The sequence below is a fragment of the Panthera onca genome, chromosome A3 (assembly GCF_046562875.1).
Source record: "Panthera onca isolate mPanOnc1 chromosome A3, mPanOnc1 haplotype 2, whole genome shotgun sequence".
Taxonomy (NCBI): domain Eukaryota; kingdom Metazoa; phylum Chordata; class Mammalia; order Carnivora; family Felidae; genus Panthera; species Panthera onca.
The window spans coordinates 54,113,887-54,138,954 of NC_138341.1; the positions used below are offsets into that span (position 1 = coordinate 54,113,887).

General features: G+C 40.9%; 1 protein-coding gene and 1 long non-coding RNA gene across 7 annotated transcripts in view; one reads left to right on the forward strand and one right to left on the reverse strand.

Annotated features, from left to right (window-relative positions):
* Positions 1–25,068, forward strand: part of LOC144615934 (uncharacterized) — a 252,075-nt gene that overhangs the window by 177,468 nt on the left and 49,539 nt on the right. The gene's annotated exons all lie outside the window — the stretch shown is intronic.
* ANTXR1 (ANTXR cell adhesion molecule 1) overlaps positions 1–25,068 on the reverse strand; it is a 218,941-nt gene that overhangs the window by 135,102 nt on the left and 58,771 nt on the right. For all 4 annotated transcript variants that reach the window (XM_060659422.3, XM_060659437.3, XM_060659436.3 and 1 more), the window contains exons 8-9: positions 23,935–24,015; positions 10,100–10,160 (exon numbers count right to left, since the gene is read on the reverse strand). In XM_060659422.3, coding sequence (XP_060515405.1) covers positions 10,100–10,160; positions 23,935–24,015 — 142 coding nt within the window. The remainder of the gene's footprint in view (positions 1–10,099; positions 10,161–23,934; positions 24,016–25,068) is intronic.

The following is a 25,068-nucleotide window of genomic DNA, read 5'->3' on the forward strand; positions in this document are numbered from 1 at the left end:
CGTGATCTCTGCAGCTGGGGTGGGGGCACAGAGGAGGGGGCTCTCCACCTCTCCTCCAATCAACTCAGCATTTCTTGTGTCTGTTTTACATACTGGGTTCCCTTGAAAGGCTTTCTTTAGAGCCCAAGGTGCCTCAAATTTTTTGAAAATCACTGCCTTATGGCATTCACGGTCCGTCCTCAACGATGTGGCAGGTGATTATGTAACTGTCAGGTGGTGTCTTTTCTTCCACAACTAGCAAAATGGTACATTAGGTCAGGAATTATTTGATACTGCTTCAGGTCCTCCTGTCTCTACTGGGCACACCTAGGATTATGTAGGAATAGTTGTACTTAGTGACAAATTAGAATCTTGCTTATCTAGTGGTCATTGTCCAGCCTTATCTGCTTGAACTGACTTTGGCCCTTCAATGTAGTGCTTGCTTTTCTCTATATAGAAAGAATATATTTTGCAGGTCTCTGGCCCTGCCTATCAATTTCACATTGGCATAATGCATGTAGAACTCATGTAGGTTGAGAAAATTCTTATGAAGTAAAAATCATGATCCTTTATGATAGTCTTACAAAAAGAAAAAAACAGCTAATTTGTTAACTAAATATTTAGAAATATTTGCATAAGTTTGATAGTAACTAATAGTCCATGCTCTTCTTTCTTTCTTTCTTTCTTTCTTTCTTTCTTTCTTTCTTCCTCCTTCCTTCCTTCCTTCTTTCCTTCCTTCCTTCCTTCCTTCCTTCCTTCCTTTCTTTCTTTCTTTCCTTGTCATTCTTTTGTGTATAAAAATTGGGGCTTAGGGGGTGCCTGGGTGGCTCAGTCAGTTAAGCATACGACTCTTGGTTTCGGCTCAGGTCACGATCTCACAGGTTTGTGGGTTCAAGCCCCACATTGGGCTCTGAGCTGACAGCACAGAGCCTCCTTGGGATTCTCTCTCTGCCCCTCCCCTGCTCACTTCCTGTCTGTCTCTCAAAATAAATAAACTTTAAAAATGTGTGATATATGAAAAAGAAATAGACTAAAAGAGGAAAATGCAATATTTGTGAAAGTGGATCTTGAATGGTAAATTGCTATACGAAATGGACATTTTTGTTGGAGGAAGAAGGGGGTTAGAGAACTAGCATAGGGATCACTCCCAGACTTAATAAATGTCATGAGTGAAAGTCCCCTTCATTCCCAGGAAGCGAATTTAAAGATCGTGTTTGCCAAGATAATAATACTGGATGCTAATTGCACCCTCACTGTGTGCCAAGCCCTGTGATAAGCCTTGTATATGTCCAATGTCATTTCAGCCTCACTACAGTCCAGAGAGGTACAAATGAGAAAACTGATCTTAGTGAGGTTAAGTAGTTGGTCCCGCATCACAGGCTAGCAGCTGTCAGAGGTGAGCCGGAATCCTGGTCTGTCAGGCAGGCATCAAATGCCATCCCCCGCAGCCTCAGCCATTATTAGGCTGAAAAGGATCTTCATTGTTTTGTGACCTGTGATCAGCTTCGAGACTGAAGTTGTGATTTTTAAAAAGTTTCTTTTATTTTCGTTTTAGATGGGTTTGCTGTTTTGCAGAAAAGTGGGGCTGGCCTGGATAGGGAGGCAAGAAATTAAAACCCAAGCAAGAGAACCCAGAGGCACCACATGGCCACAAAGAGTACAAGTTAGAACAGAATGCTTTGTAGAAGTAAAAAGGACCTTAATGATAAGAAAATTGAGATTCTGACATTTTAAATGACTTGCCCAAGGTCATGTGATTTGTAGGCAGCAAAACTGGAACTCTATCCAAGTGTTCACTGCTTTAGTATTGAACTATGGTAATTAAGGTCATGGGCAAATGGTTTTTCAGGACCACAAGTCCTATGAATACTAAGAATTTACATATGCATCTTTATGCAATTGCTAAGTTTAGAAGGATGGACTTGATTTTCTCTAGATGTCTGCCGGGCATGTGACTGATGACGCAGTTACTTCAACAAGCATTCTATTAAGTGTCAAACATTGTGGAAGAATCTTATTGTATCTCCTTTACTCATTTAAGCCTATAGAAACCTATTCCTGTTTTTTATTTTGAACGTTAGACATCCAGAAATCCTCAGTTGGACACTTTTGCTGATGCAAAATGTTTTCGGCCTCACTGCTGTGCTACTTCTCTTGTTTCCTCAAACATCAGTGGGAGACAAGACTCTGGAAATGCAGGCCACGTGCCAAGCTCTCTTCTCTAACACCATGTTCTAGCATTACCAGTTCAGCTGCTGAGTCCTCTATAAAAAAGGCTGCCCACATGTCTGCTTGGCCTGACCTCAGGGTGTTTAGAAAGAAAGGCAGCCGCGATCCATGACGTGGCGATGGTGGAAAGCGAACAACTTAACCCCCTCGGCCCCGGGGAGAAGATGGAGGAAATGACGCTCTGGGAACCACACCAGAGCAGAGGCATGCTCCCACCCTGCCGGGTATGGTTTCTGTGTTCGTGCGCACATTTGGTTTCCAGAAGGGCCCAAACATCTGCCCCTGCAGCCCGACTGGAATGTCAGCTCTTCACACATGCAAGTTATGTAACAAAACTCTGTCTCGCGAATCTGCCAGTAAGTGAGAACCGGGACAGATGATTTAAGTGCATTTATCCAGAGAGCCCCGAACCCACCTTTCACAATATGTACAGCCAAGTGTTTTTAGGCGATTTGCCTGTTGGGTAACTGCTCCTATAAGAAGTGCCTAGGGATTGTAGGGCTTTAGGGAGGAATTTCTACTTGGAAATGATCTTTAATCTCATCTTTTAAGATATATATTCTTTAAGATATATGTTTATTATGATTCTTTCTTCACTTCATTCTCAATTATAATTTAAACTTCCTGAGAGTAGAGGCCATCGTTCCTAGTTCTTTAAAATTTTTGACTGTGCCTAATCCAGGGCTGAGCCAGTCTCAGTATTGAAAGAATAAATAAATGACACATCTTGGTACAGGAAGGGAATAAATAGGAGGGAAAAGATGGTCATTTATTCATGTACAGTCAGGTCTAATCCTGTTTGTTTTCTGAGGCTTAATAAGGTCAATGAATGAAGAGATGCTTGACACTATTAGTCATTAGGGAAATGCAGATCAAGGTCACAATGAGATATCACTCCATACTCACTACAATGGCTGTGATAAGAAGGATGGACAAAAACAAGCATTGGTGAGTGAATTAGAACGCTTCTACCTTGCTGTTGGGAATGCGAAATGGGGCACCTGCTCTGTGAAATAGTGTGGTGGCTCCTCAAAAAGGTAAACATAGAATTCTCTTATGACCTAGAAATTTCGCTCCTAGGTATGTACTCAAGAGAACTGAAAGTGCATGTCTACACAAAAACTTGTACATGTATGTGCATAATGGCATTATTCATAATAGCAAAAAAGCAGAAACAATTCAAATGTTCATCAACTATGCAGATGGTATTCATACAATGGAATATTATTCACCCATAAAAGGAATGAAGTTCTGACACATGCCATGACATGGATGAATCTTGAAAACATTATGCCAAATGAAAGAAGCCAGACGTGAAAGTCCACATAATGCATGATTCCATTCCATTTCATTTCCATACGAAAAGTTCAGCAAATCCATAGAGACAGAAACTCAACTGGCAGATGCCAGGGCTGGAGGGAAGGGAAATGGGGAGTGACTGCTTAATGGGTATAGGGTTTCTTTTTGGGGTGATGAAAATATTCTGGAATTAGATGGTGGTTATGGTTGTACAACTTCGTGTATGTAACAAAAACCACTGGATTGCACTTTTTGAAAGGGTGAATTTTATAGTATGTGAATTATAGCTCAATTAAAAAATAAAAAATAAAGTCCATGAATAGTTGGATAAACTTAATTTATTCTGTTCCCTCCCTTTGTTTTTCTTTTCTTTTCTTTTCTTTTCCTTTCCTTTCCTTTCCTTTCCTTTCCTTTCCTTTCCTTTCCTTTCCTTTCCTTTCTTTTCTTTCTTTTTGAAATGTGGAACACATAGTTTTGCGATGATCTCAGTAAAGATCACTTATTATTCACTGTATTGAAAATGAGACATCTTTACATTCTCCATTTGCTCTGGTTGCCTAAGACTTGTGCAAAATTATTGTTACTGATATTTCACCTTGTGAGTTAGTCTGAATTTTCTTTCCTATTAGATGCTTAATGTGACATGAAACATAAATATAATAGAGACTGGTGTGTATGAAGTACCTTCTGATGTCTTAATTATTCTAGAACTTTCTGATTTTATAGCTATTTAATTATAAAAGCTTTAGTGTGGTATAATTGACATAAGTAACTTGCATATAAAGCATATTACTTGACAAATTTTGACATATGTATATAATCATGGGACGATACAACAATCAAGACACTGAACACATCCATCACTCTCAAAAGTTTTCAAGTGCTTCTTCGTAAGATCTCCCTCCTGCCCCTCCCCATGACCATGCAACCACTGATCCCCTCTCTGTTGTTGTAGATTAGCTTGCAATTTCTAGAATTTTATGTAAATGGCATCATACAGTAAATACATTTTTTGTCTGGCTTCTCTTACCCAGCATAATTATTTAAAAATTCACCCATAATTATTTTGAGATTTATGCATAGTCTATTCCTTTTTATTGCTGAGTATCATTCACTATATGGATAAACCGCAATTTGTTTGTCCATTGCCTGTTGATGAACATTTGAGTTCTTCACAGTTCTTGACTATTAAAAATGAAGCAGTTATTAACATCTGTGTCCAAGTCTCCGTCTGGACACAGACTGCCTTTTCTCTTGGATAAATACCTGGGAGTAGAACAGCCAGGTCGTATGATAGGTGTATGTTTCATTTTTAAAGAAAACGGTCAGAACTACTTTCCAAAGTGATTGTGTCATTTTACATTTCCACTAATAGTGTGTGAGAATCCCTCCTCCAAACAGAAACATCTTTAAATGAGAAGGAAAGGCCAAGCCGAGAATTAAGTAAGCCATTCCCAAGAGGTGCCTAAGGGCCAGGCACGAGCTCTTTGAAAAACAATGAAACGTCAAAGAAATGAAACCACTGTTTGATGTTGCTTAAATGTGTCTCTTTTAAGCATCCAATTCCAAATGATAAACATGAAGCCTAAAACTACCTTCTTTCTGTGGGAACCCATGCAGTTTTACTACCAACGGTGGGAAACAGCACAGTAGGAATGGTGAGGACAATGTGAGGAGTTAAATATGATCTTCTGTTTCTGGAGTACAACAACATCAAATGTAGAACAGTTGGCAGTTTGCACACTTGATTCCAATTAGTTCCTTCCTGGAGAACTTGCTTATATCGAACACTGTGAGCTATTCAAGTTTGAGGCCAACTGAGTGGGACCAGAGGAAAATTGTACTTAGGCAAAAGCATGCATTTCCTGAGGAGGAGCTAAATTAGGCAGGGCCACTCTAACAAGGGGTCAACTCTCCTAATTACAGAGGCTAATCTGTAAAAATATTGATTAGGAACTTTTTAAAAGAGTCTATGTTGGAAGGGAAACAGAATTATTTAAATGCAGGTAATGTCAAAGGTGCTTGAGCAGATGAATTCCTACATGTTTTAGAACACGAACTATAAATACAGTGACATATGCACCATGCTAAATATTAACCATATGCTTGGCCCGTGTCTCGGGGTGACAGTGGGGAATGGTGGGGAGTATGGTGAACTGGAAAGAATACATGCTTCTTTTAAAGGGAAGTTATTCAGTCTCCGATAATCTTTATCTTGCAATAAATACAAGCCCAGTGTTACTAGATATGATTTTTCAAGACATGATAGAAATCTGAATTTTTAGGCAAAATCATATTCTTAAATGTTGGTAATAAAGTTAAGTTATGATTTTTTTTTTTTAAATGTAGTGTGGATCAAAAAGAACCTGTGTGGAGACCAGAGAGGGCTTATAGGCTGCCCATTTATAACCTCTGGGAAGGTTCTCTCTCCAAGTAGTTAAACCCATGACATTGAAGGAAATTCTTTTTTTTCTTTAAGTTTATTTATTTATCTTGAGAAAGAGACAGAGAGAGTGAGTGGGGGAGGGGAAGAGAGAGAGAGGGAAACAGAATCTTAAGCAGGCTCCGTGCTGTCAGTGCAGAGCCCTATTCAGCGCTTGAACTCATGAATGTGAGATCACGACCCGAGCCAAAATTGAGAGTCGGACCCTTAACAAACTGAGCCACCCAGGTGCCCCTGAATGAAATTCTTTCTGATCAGAGCAGATTAATATTCTTCTCACTCCCTTTCCCCATTAGGACTTTGTGTTAAAATGCAAAATAGTTCCAGGTATACTGGATTCTTGGCCATTAAAAAAAATCAGCCATTAGCTGAAATTATGCCTTAGCTGAAATTGAATTAAGACTTTAGAAACTTAAAATTATAAAGGACACCCAAAGGGGGATAGTATCTAGTTACAGATGGCCACTGCTCACATAATTCTAAGGGTGGAAAATTCAGACCATCCATTCCATTGCTAGAAAGCTTTAGTTGTAAATGTTCCCTTGTAAATGTTAAACCCAAATTCGCCTCCCTGATTTCCTCCCCAGCTTCTCCATGGTGGTCTCCAGAAGCTACACATAGTAAGCATAATAATTCCTTTCCACATGGGGATTCTGTAAGTTTCTGAAGATGCTCTTGCAAGGGTCTCAATCCTGTGTGTGAATCTCCATGGTTACTTCAGACCTTCCTCAGTCCACCAGCATCTCATTATTGTTCCACTGCTCTTTGAGCAGATCTCCACGGCAGAGCTTCATGTGTGGTTTTCTACTGTATCTGAACATAAGACTATCTTCCAGAGTAGACTGTGAATTTCGTGGGTGGTTGGGAGCAAGCTCTATGCATTTGTGTGCTCATGTCTTTTCATGTTGTTTGGTACATGGTAGACACTAAGAATCAATGGAAAGAAAGAGGAAAGAAAGCTAGGAAGAAAAGAAGAAGGAAAGGAAAGAAATAAAGGAAAAGAAAAGCAAGCAAGGAAAAGAAAGAGGGAGGGAGGGAGGAAAGAAGGATGAGGAAAAAAGGAAGGGAGGGAGGGAGGAAGGAAGGAAAGAATCTGTGAATGAATTTTTAGTATTGTTTCCAGATCCACCACCACCTTTTCTATGGGCATGCCTTTGTCAATGCCATTTTTAAAATGTGTGACTTGGGCCATGGTCTAAATATGGACAGTGTTATGTTAAGTGAAATAAGTCATACAGAGAAAGACAGATACCATATGTTTTCAGTCTTATGTGGATCCTGAGAAACTTAACAGAAGTCTATGGGGGAGGGGAAAAAAAAAAAGAGGTTAGAGTGGGAGAGAGAGCCAAAGCATAAGAGAGTCTTAAAAACTGAGAACAAACTGAGGGTTGATGGGGGGTGGGAGGGAGGCGAAGGTGGGTGATGGGTATCGAGGAGGGCACCTTTTGGGATGAGCACTGGGTGTTGTATGGAAACCAATTTGACAATAAATTTCATATTAAAAAAAAAAACATGGAATTGTAAGACATGAAATTAGCTCTCTTACCCTGGACACTTACCCAAAGATCTTGTCAGCTTTTTTTTTTTTTTTTTTTTCCCTCAGAGGTATTCTTTTTGGCTATGAAGATAGCTATCTGTCCTTGTTTTTTCTTTTTCCTTGCATGAACTGCTACTAAGTCAGGTTTCCCTAAATTGGCATTTGAACCCAAGTTCCACACTTTGTATCTGCCCCATTAAATTTCACCCTGTTATTTGCAGCCTGACATATAGAGATCTTGCTGGATCTCAGTTTTGTTGTCTGCCCAGTGCATTATCTCTCTGCCTCTCTCAGAGCTCAGTTTGCTGTCAGAACTATGGCTGTTGCTGAGTTGTTGGTGAGAGCCAGCTGAGATCATTGTCTTGGGGGAACAGGACTGTCAGCATAGAGTGCCTTGACCAGGACAGGCCTGGGTGGAGCTCCGAAGCAGGGGCTGCTCTGGGGACCAGGGAAGGGACGCAATTCATAGAGAGGGGAGGGGGCTGAGAAGAAAGATTTCTGGTGAAAGTGAATTTTACTTTTTTTCACAAATTTTTCTAGGGCTCAGTCCCACCATTCTACTTTAGAAATGTGAGCAATCAGTTACTTCTTGTTTCTTTTTACCTCCCACACATATTGGGTTCATCCTTTTGCAGGTACTCTGAGCTTTATTGATGTTCTCCCCAATTTTCTTTCAGTAAAGAAAGAAATAAAGTAAAGAAAAAATACGGGCATGTTTTTCTCATCTAAGTATGTTATCAACATCATGATTCTTGCATTGACCTTCAATCCTCATTACAATGATGTTGATGATAATGTCACCTTGCTCTGTACAACAGTTTATGTTTTTCAAAGCACTTTGATGTAAATCCCTGGGTCTTTGCAGTAGCCTAATGAAAATTACACAGTGGGTCTGCTCAGGTCTACCTGACAGGTGCTCACTGCCGTGGACAATAAAAAGGGTGCCAGTCCTTCAGGAAAGCCCAACCTACTCTAGAGAATGATCAGCAGTAGCCCTTCAGGAAAATCCATGGAAGAACTTTTGGTGTAAGGATATCTTTCTTTCAGAAGTTTCCTCTTCTCCTTAGTAACGTTATTCTCTAATTAGCATGTTTCAATCCTTATGGTTCTCATTTAAGAGAGATGGGAGCTTGCCTTTTTCAACAGCAAGGGCTAGCTTCCATTATTGTGTCTTATCTTTTTTTCTTTATAAAAAATAAAAGAAAACCGAATTGGGTAGTTTACTCTAATACAGGAAATTACTGTTTGTTTATAAAATATGCAGTATTGCAGATATGCCAAAGATTTAAAAAATGTCGAAAGAAAGCTCCCTTGGATTGGATTGACCAGAGATTTGTCTATTTTATGGGTTCTACCAAAGAAATAGCTCTTGCAATGATTTGCAGTTGAATTGGTCTCATCTGTTTAAATTTATTAATGCATTTTAATTTTTTTCCTTGTAGTTCCTTAGTTTAAAAAAAATCTTTTACTTCATTCTTAATTACTTATTTTTCTTTTCCATTTTATAAGAAACATTGAAATATGTGAATTTGCTAGGATCAGACTCTGATATTTCTGTGCCATTTTCATCAAGTTTATATATGTGGTATTTTCATTGTCTCAAATCTCAGTGATATATAAAGGAGAGGTTGGTTGACTACTCTGTGATTCAAGAATTATTATCTGTTGCCCAAGTAGTTGGGATTTTTGTTGTTTGCTTGCTTTGGCCTTGTTCTCTCTTTGACTATTAGTTTCTGATTTTGCTTCATTTTTAATTAGTTCAAAGGTACTAGGTTAATTTCTTGTGGTTAAGTGAAAGGAGTTAGTAAGGGTCAAATAGGCAAAAATCAGTGCATTGTTTGTTGGAGAAATAATGAATCAAGATACTCAGCCAACATTAAGTGACTGACCATCTATTAAGTGCCAGGTACTCTGTTAGGCAGATAAGATTCTTTCTCTGTCTGCAAGAACCCTAAAGAAGGGGAATTGATTATGTTATGAATTAACAGGAATTGTTTTAATTGTCTTTAGACTTTCTGATTCACTAAAAGGTTGCCACACACCTAGTTTGCACATTGCTAAACTCCAAGTCTGGGTTTTCTTCATGAATGTGGTAATTGCGTAATTAAGGAACCTCCCTATTTTCTAATTATTTTAAAATGAAGGACGTATAAAAATTGGGAAGGTGGATTTACCTTGAGCTAATGACCCGACCCCTAATTGAGCTCCTCACTGCACAGACCTCTTAGAAGGCCCTGGCACTGGGTACATGTAGTCATATGCTTTTGTCAAATTTGAGAAGGTAGGATTTTTCAATTCTTTTTCTTAACAGGTTCTTCTGGATCAGTTCCACTTCTAGTCAGAGCAGGATGTTGGTGGTGATGTGTGGGAATGCAGTATTTCTGCGATACTCTCGTAATTAGTTCCCGTGAAAGAAGAGAATTTGGACAGACTTTGTCAAACAACTGTCATGTTGCTTCTTTCTTTTCTTTTTTCCCTAGGAGCAAATTTATTTAGCAATTTCTATTCCTCTTTCCACCCTCCCCTTCTCCCCACCAATGAAATAAACATGTGATTTGAACTCAAAATACCATCATTTGTATGAGACCAATTAACACTTAATTTCAATTTACCTCCAGCACATATGGTGGATGGTTCAGCTGCTAAAATTTCGATGCAGGACTTCTTCAAAATCTAGAAAGAGAGGAAATCAAAAAGTCAAAGCACAGCTTATTTTATTAGAAGCAGAGTTTTGCTTTTAGTTACCATGATAGGAAGGTTCAAGGACATTATGTTGTAGTGGGTGGGTGAGTGGTAACATCTTTACTAATATTAACATCAAACATTTAATGAGCCAACATCAAACATTTAATGAGCCAACATTATGATAGATGCCTCTGGGTGTCCCAAATGCCATGAGAATTATTCATTCATTTGTTCTTTCAGCAGATACTTAGGGAGTCTAAGATATGCCAGTCTTGGTTATGAAAGGTTTAACATCTAGTTGGGGAAATGGGACTTACACTTGAAAAGATAAATAACAATGCCTTGTCATTGTGGTAGGTGCAGGGTGAAAGGGCAGATACTAGGAGCTGTGGAGTTCATGGGGGAAAATCACCAAGGGAGGGCTAGTAACACTAGGAGGGCAAGACACTCCCTCCAAAAGAGTGTCTTGTAGGGTTGAGAGAAGAGTGTCAAGGAACCAACCCCATCACCACACAGGGAGTTAATCAAAGCTGATTCTGGTCAAAGCAGTTTATCTGACTGGTAGGGCATAAGCTTCTCTCCACCATTAATGAATCTTGTGTCTGGTTGAATATTGATTCTCAAATTTCATCCAAGCATTTTAAACAAGTATAGGACACTGAGTTAATTTACCAAGTAAATGAAATCTCCTTATTTGAGCCTTACTTAATTTGGAAATTGAGATGGTTCGGAGGGCTGAAGGAAACTATGTCTCTATTTATGAAAGGGGCATTTGTTGAAGGAATTAATAGTGAAATTATAACATTTAAAGTCTGTAAAAGGAAAAAAGCTTCTTTTGGCTTTAGGAAACACCCATTTGTTTGCATTGATGTATTTATATATGCTTCTTTGTCCCAGCTTAAGTGATACAGACACCATAAGACACAATAAATTACAAAAGGGGAGAAAATGGGTTAAAGAAAAAAAAATAAGGGGAAGATGAAGTAAAGAATGAGAAGAGCATAAAAAATATATACTGTGAAGAACTTATGTCCTTGCTAGGAATGGCTCATGGATTTAGTTCTAAGCTTTCCAGTAGCAAATGAGAAGGACAGGCAATTTTTATGAGATTCTCAATCGCTGGAATAAAAAACAAATCAGTTTCTCAGAAGAGATAATATTTACCCATTCCAGAGAGAAATCTGGGCATCCTCATAGAGAAGCATTGTGAAAGGAAATGAATAAAATGAAGACCATACTTCAGAAAATCTTTATCTCATGTGCAGATGACAACACACTAAAATTTAGTCATTGAAACAGGCTTTCTCACAATCATGTGTTTTAAGTAATTCTATAGACCCAAAAGTCCTAAGAAGTAATATCTCTTTTTTTTTTTTGACAATTCTAGAATTCAGATTTCCAGCTACTTTTATTCCTTCCCGCTCTTGTACAATTTAAAGGCATTGTCGTACATTGATTTCTCTATTTGTTTTCAGCTTCTACAGGATACCACAGTAGGAAGCAATTTGTTCCTTTTTGTCAGCATTTGCCTTGTTTCTCTGGCTTCTGCTTTACCCAGCCATTCCTGCCCACCTCAAACACAGGTAGAGCCTCAGATCCCCACCAGTGCCGGGGACTGTTCTGACAGCAGAACGAAATTCCCACGTCTGTGTCCATCTTGGGTAGGGTGAGTGGTCCTCACATACCTGGCTCTGGGTACCTGGTATCACCACTGAACTCCTGAGTCCCCTTCATTGTCACTTTGACTTGAGATCAGGGTGTATGTGTGGCATCTGTATTTCCCTTCCGGCTTCTCCACCTTTCCCATTCCATGGTTTATCCAGACCTTTAGGTCTCTTACGTAGGTAGCAAAATCCTAGGGCTGGGGCTTGCTAGAATACTGGTGTGCAGGGACTCATATCCCAGAAGACAATTGTCCTACTTGAATCATGATGACTGTCCACTCCCAACCACATTTGCTGCCACTGGGCTCTTCCTGCTTTCAGCTGGTGGATGCCTTGACTGAGGGAGGTAGCCACCCCTTTCCACATGTCCCGAGGCACAAACCTCCAAACAGGCCACATTGGAAGAAACAGAATTAACCCATATGGAGAAACTTAGTAAACAGTGGCATCAGAACAACACAAAGCTATTTTTTTTTTATGTTTTAAATCAAATTCCTCAGGCACATGGCATCTCTTAATAAATCGTTTTATCATCCACAACTAAAGATTTCAAAATAGCCCAAGAATAAAAATTGAGCTATTGGATCTATCCTGTCCCCATTCCCAATCTCCATCAAAACACACAAATGAAATTTTCACCCATGTACGTTCCTGACTTGGAACCAACATTTTTGAACCAACTTCAATACTGAATCAGGGGTCGGTAGAGGAAACACCCGTGAATCTCTGACCACAAAGACACACTAGCAGGTTTTGTCATAATAAACACATGCTGTATTATTCTCTCAAAGCGTCTGCAATTAGTTGATAAATCTAAGGAGTGTATGAAGGGCCAAAAAATGTCAGCCAAGCTCTATGATTCAATCCAGTAAAAACACAGCTTTCCCAATCTTAATTTAAAACATCTGGAAGGGATACACTGCAGCCAATAGAGCAAAATTTATCAGTGAGGGGGATGGGCAGGATTTGTCTGGGACTGCGGCTTATGTTAGTTTGAAATGTCTGGTTTCAAAAGGTAGGAAGTCACAATGGCAGTAGGTGGATTTGGGGGGTTCCCTTGGTTATTAGCAGCCCAGACTATAATCAGTCTGTCGGAGCTGCAGTAGACAATAGATTAGCTTAGGGTCTGGAGACTGGATAGGAGTGGTAGGGGCAGGGGATCTGTCCCCACCTTGAACAGTGGTAGCCATGGAGGATTCGCATAGAACATTGGGAAATTGCTTGAGGGAGTGGAATGGACTCATACAGGGTCAGGGTGATGTTAGAGGCGACAGTATAACTGGCTTCTTATGGAGACTGGGCTAAGACCACTATATGTCTCAAGTATAATCCAACGTGAGGAGTGGGTCTTGGCCCTGATTGTAAGCCCTGAACTATCGTCATACAAATCCTTTCACTTCTCTGAATCCCAATTTGGGAGAGCAGTTTAACATACTGAGGATAGCTTGGAATCTGGAATCAAATGGCTTGGGTTAACTCCCTCATGAGCAGTGTGACCTTGGGCAAGTTCCATAACCTCTCTGAGTCTCTGTTTCCTCATTTATAAACAGTACCTACTGCATAAGGTTGTTGAGTTGGGAAGGTTAAATGAGAATACCAGCAGTGCCCATAGCACAGTACCTGGAATCCCAAAAGTTCTCAACTAATGGTAACTATTACTCTGAAGAACTTGGGCCCTGGAGACAGATGAGATAGATTTGAGCTCTGAAAAGATTTATGTTCAAATCTGAGCTACCACTTACTGGCCGTGTGGACTTAGGCAAGTTATTAAAGCTCAGTTTCCTTTTCCGTAAAAGGGGGATTAAGAAATACACTGACCTCAAAGGGCTGTATGATGGTAAAATGAATGACTGACATAAATGCAGAGACTTTTAGTTTGTAAACTCAACTGGACTTTGGTGGTCAAATTCCTATCAGATTGGAGAGTCAGGAAGGGAGTGAGTTCAAGGAAAACTGGCAAGGGTTTTGGTCTTACAGACAGATCTAGACAGATGTAAAGGGTCAGTAGATAGTCATTTAATGACTCTTGGGCCACCAGCCAACAAGTGTCCTTCATGAAAATAAGGTACCAAGAAATGTGATCAGAACAATCTTAATAGTAAAGCACTTAGGAGAATGTCTGACATATATACCATCAAACAATGGTAGCTGTTATTATTACTTTTGTTAATACTATTATTTCTACTTCTCTTGGGCAAAGACAGTAGCTCATTCTATGCTTCTATTCCATCACCCATCCCTGGCTCCTGCTTAATCATATCTGCTGAAAAAGAAACCCAAAAGATGGCTAATAGTATTTTCCTGCCACCTTTTGGACCGATTTCAAAAAGAAGAGATGGGGAGGCACGTTTGAAATCCACAAAGAACTATATAAATGCAATGTGGTATGGTTACTTTTGCTCACTTCATTAGATTGTTGGGGGAGTAAGAGGAACAACAGATATAAAAGAACTTTGCCAAGTAATAAGAGCTATTTAATATATTTAAAGTGAAATCTATTGTGGACCAGTCCAGGTTGTATATAAAGGTTTATTATTTTTTTTGGTTCCTAAAACTGTAGTGTCCTTTTTTTTATAAAGTTTGCAGTTTCTGCAGGGATTTCTGAAGAATCCTTAAATAATTGTGGATATTCACATAGAGTTATCAGGAACCCCTCCCTTACCATACACACACCTAATTTTTTCCCCCTAATTACTCTGCCTCCTTCCCCAACAAACAACCGGTTTTTATCTACTTGGTAATTTCCTGTTGAAATATTTTTTTGTTGGGGCACCTGGGTGGCTCAGTCAGTTAGGTGTCTGACTTCAGCTCAGGTTTGTCAGTTTGAGCCCTGCGCTGAGCTCTCAACTGTCAGCACAGAGCCTGCTTTGGATCCTCTGTTCCCTTCTCTCTCTGCCTGTCCCCTGCTTATTCTCTCTCTCTCTCTCTCTCTCAAAAATAAATAAACATTTTTTAAAAAAGATTTTTTTGTGTCTGTAATAAAGACCAGCCTCTTTCACCCATTCATAGTATAGGGCCTTTTGCTTCCATGCATCTGTCAGAAAGTCTTTCAGAGCACGTTCCTTGGTGCCTTAATTGTCATGAAAGGCACATTCTGGTTTTAAGGTGTCTGGAGCGTGAAGTAGGCTGGTCTAAGTGTGGTTCAACCACCTCTTGACTGATGACGTCTATGTGGTTCTCCAAGAAAAAACTTAGCAGCTGTCCTTAACCTCACCGTCACCCTTCAAACCGAATATAGATTTTGCCACCCCGCCTATGCCCTGGTGATTTTACCAATAAAATATTTTTGCATCCATCCACATTTTCGTATAGACTGCCATCCTTCAGAGGACTTATTGTAGTTTATAATTATATATTTATTTTTTTTGATTGTTTGGTCATTGTCTATCTTTCTCCTTAGACTATGAACTCTAGAGGTGAGGACTGCATTTGTTTTAGCCATTACTACAATCACAATGCCTACCTGGAACATAGGAGGCACTAAATAAATATTCATTTATTTATTTATTTATTAAAAAAAAATTTTTTTTTAACGTTTATTTATTTTTGAGACAGAGAGAGACAGAGCATGAACAGGGGAGGGGCAGAGAGAGAGGGAGACACAGAATTAGAAGCAGGCTCCAGGCTCTGAGCCATCAGCCCAGAGCCCGACGCGGGGCTCGAACTCACAGACTGCGAGATCGTGACCTGGGCTGAAGTCGGACGTCTAACCGACTGAGCCACCCAGGCGCCCCACTAAATAAATATTTATTGAATAAATGAATAAATGCTGTATCTACATGGCTTCATAAACTGGCATTCTAGCATATTAGGTATTGGTTTTCCTTTTTCTCTATAAATGCAATTTTAGGGTCTTTTAAATAACAGGGCCATATACTATACTTGTAACACCTCCCTCTTCTTTTATTTTTAATCTTTAAAATATGCTTATTTAGAGAGAGAGAGAGAGACAGAGAGAGAGAGAGAGAGAGAGAGAGAGAGAGAGAATGAGCTAGGGAGGGGCAAAGAGAGAAGGAGAGAGAAAATTCCAAGCAGGCTCTGCACTGTCAGTACAGAGCCTGATGCAGGGCTTGATCTCACAAACCGTGAGATCGTGACCTGAGCTTGAAATCAAGAGTTGATTACTTAACTGACTGAGCCACCCAGGCCCCCCACACATCGCTTTTCTTATGAAGCACCACCACTGTTGGGCACTGCTTTCCCAGATGACCTATTTCAATAACTCTATTTTTTTTTAATGGCTTATCTTCTCAAACAGTAATGCTATAGGTCTATCATGTCCCCATGTCTAAGATCTAAACTGGCCCATTTTGTAAAAGGCCTTGACCCCTTTGCTTGAGAAAAATGGAGAGCTCTGGGCTTGGGAGATGAGACTCAGGCTCTCACAGAGGGCCACATACACTATTATAGCTGATGGTGGAATGCACATTGGCTAAGCCTGGGGACCACTGCTTTTAGAAAACGCTTAGGACATACAACTGTGTCATTCATGCCTTCAGGATTTGCAATGTTTCCTCCATGAATTTTCACTTTATTTGATCTCTAACAAAGTGTTTTTTATTTTTATTTATTTTTTAATTTTATTTTTTAACGTTTATTTATTTTTGAGACAGAGAGAGACAGAGCATGAACGGGGGAGGGTCAGAGAGAGAGGGAGACACAGAATCTGAAACAGGCTCCAGGCTCTGAGCAGTCAGCACAGAGCCCAACGCGGGGCTCGAACTCACATACCGCGAGATCGTGACCTGAGCCGAAGTCGGACGCTTAACCGACTGAGCCACCCAGGGCCCCTCTAACAAAGTGTTTTTTAAAAAAGATAGTCACCTTTCCTAATTAAATTCCACTCCACACTTTAAACCAATAATCAGAGCTATTGTTAACTATGGATATTATCCTAGATCCTTGTCTGTTGTATAAAATCTGCATTTAAAATAAAAACCTACTATTATACCCTCATCCTTCTGGGATTCACATATGATTTTACATATACTCAGACATTATGCCGAATAGATACTCTAAGACACAAGAAACACAATTTAAATGGATTACTGGATTTTAGACAGTAAGGCTTATCCTCAAAATATGCACAAGTTTTTGTCTGAGGGGAGAGGACCCAGCCCACTTAAATAAATACGACTCTTCTCTCCATTAGCTTCACATTCAGTGAGGGTCTGGTGTGAAGGAGCATAGCACAAACAAGATTATGAAACTGAGGAAATTCATTTTTCCCCCCCACTAAACTACTTTCCTCTCCTGTTTGCAGGAGGAAAGCTCAGATAGCTGTGAACTCCAAAATGTGGTTTATTTAGGAAGATGAGCTTGCTGACCTCCTGAATATTGGGGAAGTCAGTGGCCCTCCTTGAGAGCTGAACCCTGCAGCATTTCACCGGTTTTTGTTCTGAATTCTGGTGTTGCTTTTACAATGGGTCTTAACAGATTCCTAGATATGAGGAGGAATCGCTGGAGGAGTGGGGGTGACCTGAGGAGTAACCGAACATCCCCTCTGCAACCTTGGGAGCTGCGTCAAGCTATGGGAATTTTTATTACATTTGGACCCTTCAATAAGCCAAATAGAAATAATAGCTTAGTTGAAATGGCCTGAATGTCTGCAATGCCTGAGTCTAATTAGTAACTGCTGAGGCAAATGTTTTTTAGAAAGATTTTCTGCTCACTACAGAAACTACAGTTGATTCTTAATTTATGTTTTGTATCCAGGCCTGCTAATGTGAACGGAGCCCCAAATGCCATCGTTTTATAGATGCAGTCTTGGAAGAGAGGGTGGGGGGAGGACCGAGAGGATTTTGCAAGAAACAGCCACAAAGCTGCCCACTTGTCATGAAGTGTAGGTCACAAATGCCATGCAGCCCTCTGGGCTGCTTTCTAATGAATAAATATGCAAAGCATAGCTTTGGACACCATGAAAAATATAACAAATGGGGCAGTCTCTGTGATTGCACTGTTTAGCATCTGACCAGGATGAACGGCAGATAGCATGAAAAAGGTCCAAGTGCCAAGCCAATGATGCCAACAGTTAGTGCCACTGGGGTTCAAGGCAGGGAGGGTTCAAAGTAGAGGAGAGCCCAGGGCAGGCTCCTTGGAGAAGACAGGACTCAGTAGGGCCTTGAGGTCCAGACAGGCTTTGGGACAGGATTCAGATGGGGCAAAGGAAAAGAAGGGGATTTCCTCTGATCACAAACAAGCCTGACTTAAGAGGACGGCTGCTGTTGCTGAATTGGGCCTCGCCCTCTGCTAGCTCTAGAAAAAGGGTTTGTTCAGTAAAGTCAGGTACTTTCCAGGACTGTGGGAATCCGATGTAGATTTTGATTGGAGGAAAACCCTTAGCAATTCCTGAAAAGGTCTTGGAAGATGGGCTTTGCCTTTTGTCATAGCTTTGTTAGGACCTGGGCCAGACTAGGGGGTACAGGTCTTCTAGTTCCCATGAGTGAAAGGGAGAAATCAGCACAGAATCTGGTTTTCATAAATAAAATTATTTCATATGCATCATGGAATAGATTTATTCTTCAGTTTCACTGATCTTACAGCTTCCTTGATAACTGGAATGTTTGTGCCAAAACTTGTGAGAAATCCTTGCAAATATAGTTGTGTTTGCTCAATACTTGTTTACTGTTGATCAAACATGCAGAATGTTCTATGCACTGATTTACCCTCGCTTAATAGGAAGCCCAAGACAGGCTGAAATATTTATTCCAGGGAAATACTCCTAGATGGGCATGGCTTGGTGCCGGCCATTGGGTTCTCCTTCTCATAGACTGCACACAAAGTGGGCACAGCTTGGGGGAGGAGCTGGCATCATGGTAACCAGGCCAAGTGTTGGGATTCAAAGTTGAAGACCTATTTCAGTGGTGTCTGAACCCAGCTTTCATGCAGGTTCCCGTTTCACTGCCTGCAGCACTTTTGAAAGGCAAACAAAGACCCAGGAGACTTGCTGGACCTTTGCTTCATATTTTTGCTTGAGGGCTGGCGCTACACTTACCAGTTGTGGTCAGTGGAAATTCCCCGAAGAAGCCACAATAAGGGAAGGCAAAGGAATAGTTTCTTCCTTTACAGTTTTACTGGCTTTAAAGGCTACAATCTTTCAACCACCCAAAGTTTGTCTTAAAATTTATCAACCGTATTCTGCAAAAGCAAGTAGAAATTCTGTCCTCAGAGGTAGAGTCCTGAGCATGTGTGGAAGGAAAGACGTTCTTTTCAGCCTGTGTTGAGCTGCCAGCTTCTCATGGTGGTAGAACTTCATCTATTGAGTAGAAATCGATATTTTCCAAAGTGCTCCCCCATCTAATAGTAAAAGGTGAGGAGCTCCCCTGCCCACCCACTATGCACTCTGGTCAGACCACGTGGGGTTTGGCCTTGCCTCTGCTGTGCCTATGTGCACTGCATCACATCATTTCACATTTTTGGTCCTCAGTGTCCCCTTCTCTGAAATGGAGCTACTTCCTGGCCTACCCACACTATTGAGTAGAGCCCTTTGGCCATTCACATTGTGGGCATTAGAGATGGAGGTGAGTGTATTCTGGATCACTGCTCACTGCCATGTGGCCTTGGATAAGCTAGCTAATCTCTGTCCTTATGGCATCTACTTTCGTAGAAGAGATAATGGTATCCACGCTAAATGGTGGTCGTGGGAATCTGATGAGATGCCTATGTAAAATGATCTCCACAGTGTCTAGAACCTCAGAACTCACTGTCATTTTTACTCTCCTAAGGCAATAGAGGCAGGACGAACCCAGACCCCTAACAGCTATGTGTTCTTGGGAAAGTTATCCGAGGTTCAGTTTCTTCATCTGTGGAATAGGAATAAGAACATTTTCTTCACAGTGTTGTTATGATGCTAAAATGGGATCATATGAAATGGGATAAATGAACAACGTCTGGTCCCAAATACGTTATCTGCAGCTGTCGATTTCTCTCTGCCTTTTCCCTATGTCCTAATGAAGAAAGACTAAAACGGGAAACAAGTGAGAACGTGAAAATAACACATTATACAAATCTAATAGGTAAGTACATCTCCCTTAGAGTAGAAAGGACTGGGGAACGGTGAGAGACCAAAACATAGGAACCAGTTTGTGGAAGCAGAGAATCCTGGGATTTGCTGAATCCAGGCCCTGGATAATCAGCTCTTGGTAATCCAGTGGTAATTTTCCACTTCCTGACATTCACGGCTAAGTATTATGGAAAGAGCAGGATCTCTGGAACCAGGCCGGGGTTCAAATTCCCCCTCTCAACCATTATAGGCAGGCAGACTTGGGGCAATTTCTCCGACCTTCCTGCACCTCAGATTCCTCGCCTGTACAACTGGGATAAAACCTTCTTCAGAGAGTGGCTGTGGAAGCGTGTAGCAGAAATGCTGGTGGACAGAAGATGCTCTATAAGGCGTTGTGATTTTCCTTTCTTCACAGGCTAACGTCACTATTGATACTGAGTGTGTGTTTATTCATTATTTAGAGGAGATACGGATAAACTGCCATGATTCTAGATTCCCTGAGAGTCTTCACTTCAGGCATCACTGTTCTATTGTCAGACTTTGTATTGGCTACAGGCTACAGGTTCCCACCGTCCTTAGAGTAAAATAGCATGGCCGTCTAGGCTGTGTGGGATCGAGCCTTTGCCTTCTCACTTCCGGTCCTGCCATTCTCCGCTTCAGCACTGCTCTCCTTTGATTCTGCTATGCTCCGTCATAGGGCTGTGCTCGGCCAGGAATGAACATGCCCATGCTCCTCCGGGGGATGGTGCTACCGCTTTTTTCAGGTCATCTCTTCAAAGGGGCCTGGGCTCTTTGGCAACCCCTTTACTCTCCATCTTGGTAGTTTGTTACTACTTTTATGCCTTTTATCACAATGTTAACTGTACATATTTGTTTAGTTACTTGTTTCTATGCATCCCTCCCACTAGCTGGTACGCTCCACCAGGCCAGGGGCTCCATCTACTTTACTTGTAGCTGAATGGCAAGAGTGTACTCTAGAAGGTTTTCAGTGAGTACTGGATAAAAGAGTAAATATTAGCCTCTGCATCTTGATTTGGGATTTAAACACAAGGTCATTACGGGCTGGAAACCGTATGAACCATCTGAGCTTGCTGAGAGCTGCTCCGTACTCCTGTTTTGGATAATTAAGCCCAGTCCTATTTTATTATGAGAAAATAACCAGCCACAAAACAACATCCATGGGAACAATCTGGAGTGGATGCTTCCGATTGGGGGGTGGGAGAAAACAAGAGCTTTCTTTTTAGTATCCAGAGGAGAAATGAACCCACGTCTTAAAAATAGCCAACTGTAGGCCTTAATTATTTCTGTCTGGCTTGAGAAAGATGAGCCCTGCCATACTTGTCCCCTTTTCTCTGTCCAAGCAAATGAATTAACAACTGCCATAAACATGGGTTTCAAGTGTTGGAAGGAAGGAAACCACAAGCATAACTCCCAGATAAAAGCTCATAAGAATGTTATCATTCAGCTCAAGTTTGGAGACTGGAGTCTCAAATTATTATTTTCCCCCCTGTTTTTGGGAGACCATTTTGTGGAAATTCCTTAAACAACTTTGGAGTTATTTCCTTTTGGGGGTGGGAAGAGCTTTCTAAACATCCGGGCTCACATTGAGCTTGGGTGAGTTGCTTAGCTTGAAATATTCAATTCAAGGACAACATCAATTTGTGCAGATAGAAACAATTCTAATCCTTTGGGTAGGAACTGACTCTTGAATGATGTGGGCACATGGTTCATAGGAACCTTTGAAGAGGTAAGAGTTGTCCCTGTTCAGAATCCGGCCATCTGAAGGCAGGACTGTGCAGTAGCTGCAGGGGGCTCTTACCTCTAGATGTCCCCCCCCCCACCCCCTCCCATTCTTCTTCCTATACACATGGACACCACCATCAGATTCTCTTCTTAAATATCACTTGTTAGATGTTCCAAATGTTTCAGTGATCACACCTACTAAGTTGGAATCAAAACTCCTTCAAAGCTTTTATCAGTCTGGTTCCAAACCAATGTCTAGGCTTATTTCTTATTACTCCTGATCCTTTACCCAAACTCTACCCCCAGACACACAGGTATTATTATTATTATTATTATTATTATTATCCTCAGAGTATACCTTTCCTTTTCCCAGACTTTGGGCTGAGGTCATGTCATCTCTTCCCTGGTGCTACCCATCATTCCTCCTTGGTCTTTTATGGATTCAGGTCTGCCCCACCTTCCCATGATGGCTCAAGCCCACAATAATCCACTTCTAAGCTTCATGATCAGCCCCGAACCTGCTATTAATCATGTTTTGCACCATGTGGGTATTGTTTTATATGTTTATTGCAGTTCTTGTTGCTTACATTACCAAGTATGCCACACTGATCCCAGAAATTATTCGGAGCAAGGTTCCCTCACCTGGGGATCCATTATTGGGACTGATAATTCTCTATCTCTCAATAATTGCCACTTTCTGGTGAAAGTAGTTCGAGTTGATTTCTGTTCCTTATAAATAAACACACCTTGAATAAGATGACTGTCATCTGTACATATTTAAGGTAGGAGTTCCCAACCTGAGATGAGATTATTTTTCACAATTCTGAAAACTTAAGGTCACATGTATCAATGTTCTGAAAGTGCACCTGGGGGATTTATTAACAAAAAACATTAAAAAAATGCAGATTCCTGAGCACCATCTCATACTGTCTGCAATAGAATCTTTTGGGGTAGGGCCTGAAAATTGGTATTGTGAACAAGGTTCCCAGGTGATTTTTATGTATGTTCAAGAAAATCTAGAGGTTTGGGGGAAGTTGACATTAACGTCCATTTTATGATGGGGAAGGGAAGTGGAAGAGGAAATGATTCATATGTCTTGAGTACCTATTATGTGCCTGGAAAAATATTAGGCAATTTTACCAGTGTTATCCCTTTTAATCCTCAAACAGGACTTACCACCAATCCCTTTTTTTAAAATAAGGAAACAAGTGAGATAACCCATCCAAGGATCTACAAATGGTTAAGCCATTGGGCCAGTATTTAAACTCAGATGATCAGCTCCAAAGGTTTTATTTCTCACCCTGCAGGAGTTCTTTGCAAACCTTGGAGGGAGAGAGAGGGGGCCTGATGGTACAGCCACGTCGGAGGTTTCCTAGGTCAGTCTGGGGGAGCTGGACAGATCCTGGTACTGTCTAGTAACCTCTGGATTAAGATCCCCTTGACATCTGAAGGAGATAGTGATCCTCTGAGCTCTGAATTTGCGTTCTGGACCCTGAGTCTAGAGTCTGGTGGGCTTCCACTAGAGAAACTGCTGGCCATCTGCCCAATCACAAAACCTAAAAGTGGAGGAAACAGTGCTTCTAGACTTCATTACAGGTCCAGCACACAAACAGGCCTTCTGGCTGTGGCTTTCAAGACCAGCATCATTCAACAGTCCAGCTGAACCAAGGGCCTGGCTTACATATGGCAGTAGGAAAGAGAGACCATGGAAGCCAGTGTCTAGTTCACTGACAGGAAAGGGGTGCTAAAAAACCACTTTTGTGTGTGAGGGATTGTTCCATCCAACCTAGGTTGGGGTGGAAAGAAGGAATGGTGACTGTGAAACCTGGAGAACAATGAAGCCCTCATACGTGGGGACGATAGGTCTAAAGCTGTGGTTCCAGGAACATCACCTGAGAAGATCTTAAAAATCCTGCTCCAGATGACCTCAGTAGGCAGCCAAGGTAAAGAACCACTGGTCAAAACTACCTCCAGTGATCAAAAGATATAGATTGAGCCTGCAAATGCTCTGAAGGCAGTTTGCATTCAGTCATGGTTGGGAAAGCTGAGGTCAAGTGCACACCATCAACCAATGTTTCTAGTATGAGAACTGGAGGCACCTGAAGTTTGGCTTGCCACAGCACAGTTTCCTTCAATTTTTAATTTACCTTGTAGGGTAGAATTGGCATAGGAAAATGAGAAGAGAGACATGCGTGAAAGGCAGGAGGGAGAAGTGAGACATAACAGGTAACAAAGATGTTCAGAGGAGTGCTGTCTCAAACAGAGAACACCAGGGAGGAGATTGGGGGATTTTCAGTGGATCAAGGGTCAGAATGTGTCCAATGTCCAGTTTTAGAGGAAGTGCTCTACTCACCGAGTGGATGATGCCTTGCAGAGCCTGAAAGCCGTCATTTACAGGAAACACATGGTCCTTACTGTCCGCAATCCGGGCCAGCTGAGAACACAGCAAACGTACAAACACACATGGAGATATGTCAGGCTTGGCCACAGAGAATTTAGTCTAGGGGGCTCCATCTACTTTTAGAACCCAGAGGAACTTGAGGCCTTGGGCCTCACTGAAAAGCCCTTAGTAGTAATGAGATTACCAGCAGCCTCTCTGGAGCAGGACTAGAGGATTGGCTCCAGCTTTTACATTTGTTTTAATACTTTTCTCCTTGGGACAAGAGGTAAGATTGCTCAGCTAGATGAACATTTGGCCTGGGTTGATGTATTTATGGATTTGGGGACAGGCCATTGGCTCATTTTTCTCCCATTCACTCAAATTTCTGTTGGCAACTGTGCTTGAATCAAATAGACTCAAATTTCCTTTCAGAGCAACTTTAAAAATAAATTCAAGCTTTGGTGTTGGGTGAGGTCAATGAATGGAGACCCTTACCTTTTGCCCAAATTGCTCATTGAGGAAAGGACCCTTGCAGTTGGTTTGGCTCTCCTGCTTTATGGAGCAGAGGACAGGAGAAAGGAAAATCTGATCTGTGGACTTTTCTACTCCAAATCTCTATAGTTCTGTCACTGCTAAGTCATAGTCAGTTCCAGGACTTTCACTGATTGCAAAAGTAACACATAATCAATGGGAAGTTTCAGAAAACCCAGGAGTGTTATAAAGGAAAAAAGTTTCTATCTATCTATCTATCTATCTATCTATCTATCTATCTACCTACCTACCTATCTATCTGTCATCTGTCTATCTAACATCCATCCATCATTTTTCTATTACTGTTAATTTGATACACTATGTAGTCTTTCATACTTCCCCTACCCAAAGGTACACATTTATTTTAAAAGTGTACTCATACTGTTCCCACTATTTTGTAACCCTATTTTATTGACCTAATAACTTACTATAAGCATTCTTCCATGTCATTAAAGCAAAAAGAAATGATGAACTACATCGAGGAACATTTATAAGTTGTTAGCAAAATTTCACATTTTGCATATATATACTAGTACATACTTTTTGTCCACTTACCAATTACAACTGACCCTTGAA